Source organism: Eurypyga helias, unplaced genomic scaffold (genome assembly GCF_000690775.1).
Source record: "Eurypyga helias isolate BGI_N326 unplaced genomic scaffold, ASM69077v1 scaffold31427, whole genome shotgun sequence".
Taxonomy (NCBI): Eukaryota; Metazoa; Chordata; class Aves; order Eurypygiformes; family Eurypygidae; genus Eurypyga; species Eurypyga helias.
The window spans coordinates 18,455-19,808 of record NW_010260325.1 but is presented as its reverse complement, the minus strand read 5'-3'; the positions used below and the strand labels follow the sequence as shown (position 1 = coordinate 19,808).

The window sequence follows — 1,354 nt, the reverse complement described above, 5'->3', positions numbered from 1 at the left end:
GACAAACATGTTCTAGGAATAATCTTTCCTGGTGCTGAATGACTGTCTGCATGGGCCTGGGGGAAGGGGACTGTGGCATGATTATGACATAAAACCACAGCGAGCTGTGCTGCTCAAGGGGAAACATTGGCGTCCGATTTCACTGTTGTAGTTCGGATTTCTTTTTTTCTTCCTAATACTCCGGAGAAAGCTCCTGATCTTTGCAATTGTTCTTTGGTTCACATAGAGCTTAGTGTGTGAGAACCTTAGAGCAGCTGCTTGTGCCAGTAACCTGGAACTTCCCTTACCACCTCCTTTGTTCCAAAATGCTGTGCTGAGTAATTGATGAGTGTCACAGAATAGACACATAGGGCAGAGGGCAAAAGATGTTTTCAGAGACCAGGATGAGGGAAGAGGAATATTGCTGCTGGTGGTGGAAGCTCGAGGGAAGGAGGGCCATGCACATAGTGCAGTGACATTATATAGAAGGGAGATCAGGAATTCTTAGTTCTTTTTATTCAGAAGTCTTACTGCAAGACCTAGAGGAGGCAGAACAACCGACAAAGGATTTTGCTCGTAGGAAAGGGTCCAGATTTCTAATCTCCCAATTCAATTTCTATAAATCGATGCCCTGAAGTCTAGAAGATTGCATGAGTTGGATTTAATTGCACTATTACCCCATATAGAAGGGAGATCAGGAATTCTTAGTTCTTTTTATTCAGAAGTCTTACTGCAAGACCTAGAGGAGGCAGAACAACCGACAAAGGATTTTGCTCGTAGGAAAGGGTCCAGATTTCTAATCTCCCAATTCAATTTCTATAAATCGATGCCCTGAAGTCTAGAAGATTGCATGAGTTGGATTTAATTGCACTATTACCCCTCTTTTTTCTTTTTCTTTTTTCTTTTTATTAATTCTTACTATGCTTGTTTCTCTCTAATAGATCACACCGCCCGCTCCGAGTACCCAGCAGTCCTGGTCTCAGCCGTTTGCAGTCAGCCCAAATGCAAGTAGCATTGGTCAGTACTTTGAAAAGCACGACATGAAAGAGTCATCGTACCACCTCCTCATCTCGCGCTTGGATCTGCATATCTGCGATGACAGCCACACTCGGGAGTCAGGTAGCTGACAGCTGTTTCGGGAGGATGCTCCGGGGAGACCTTACTGCAGCCTTCCAGTACCTGAAGGGGGCTACAAGGAAGCTGGGGGGGACTTTTTGCAGGGGGCTGTAGTGACAGGACAAGGGGTGACGCATTTAAATTGAAAGTGGGGAGGTTTAGATTGGACATCAGGAAGGTATTCTTCACGCAGAGGGCGGGGAGGCACTGGGACAGGTTGCCCAGAGAAGCTGTGGATGCCCCATCCCTGGGAGTGGCC

At 46.3% G+C, this 1,354-nt stretch overlaps 1 protein-coding gene across 1 annotated transcript in view; it reads left to right on the top strand.

Annotated features, from left to right (window-relative positions):
* Positions 1 to 920: 920 nt before the first annotated feature.
* The window catches only part of UHRF1BP1 (UHRF1 binding protein 1), a gene marked incomplete at its 5' end in the record, with an annotated part of 12,596 nt that continues 12,162 nt past the window's right edge, over positions 921 to 1,354 (top strand). Inside the window, one exon of the mRNA XM_010155011.1 lies at positions 921 to 1,098. Coding sequence (XP_010153313.1) covers positions 921 to 1,098 — 178 coding nt within the window. The remainder of the gene's footprint in view (positions 1,099 to 1,354) is intronic.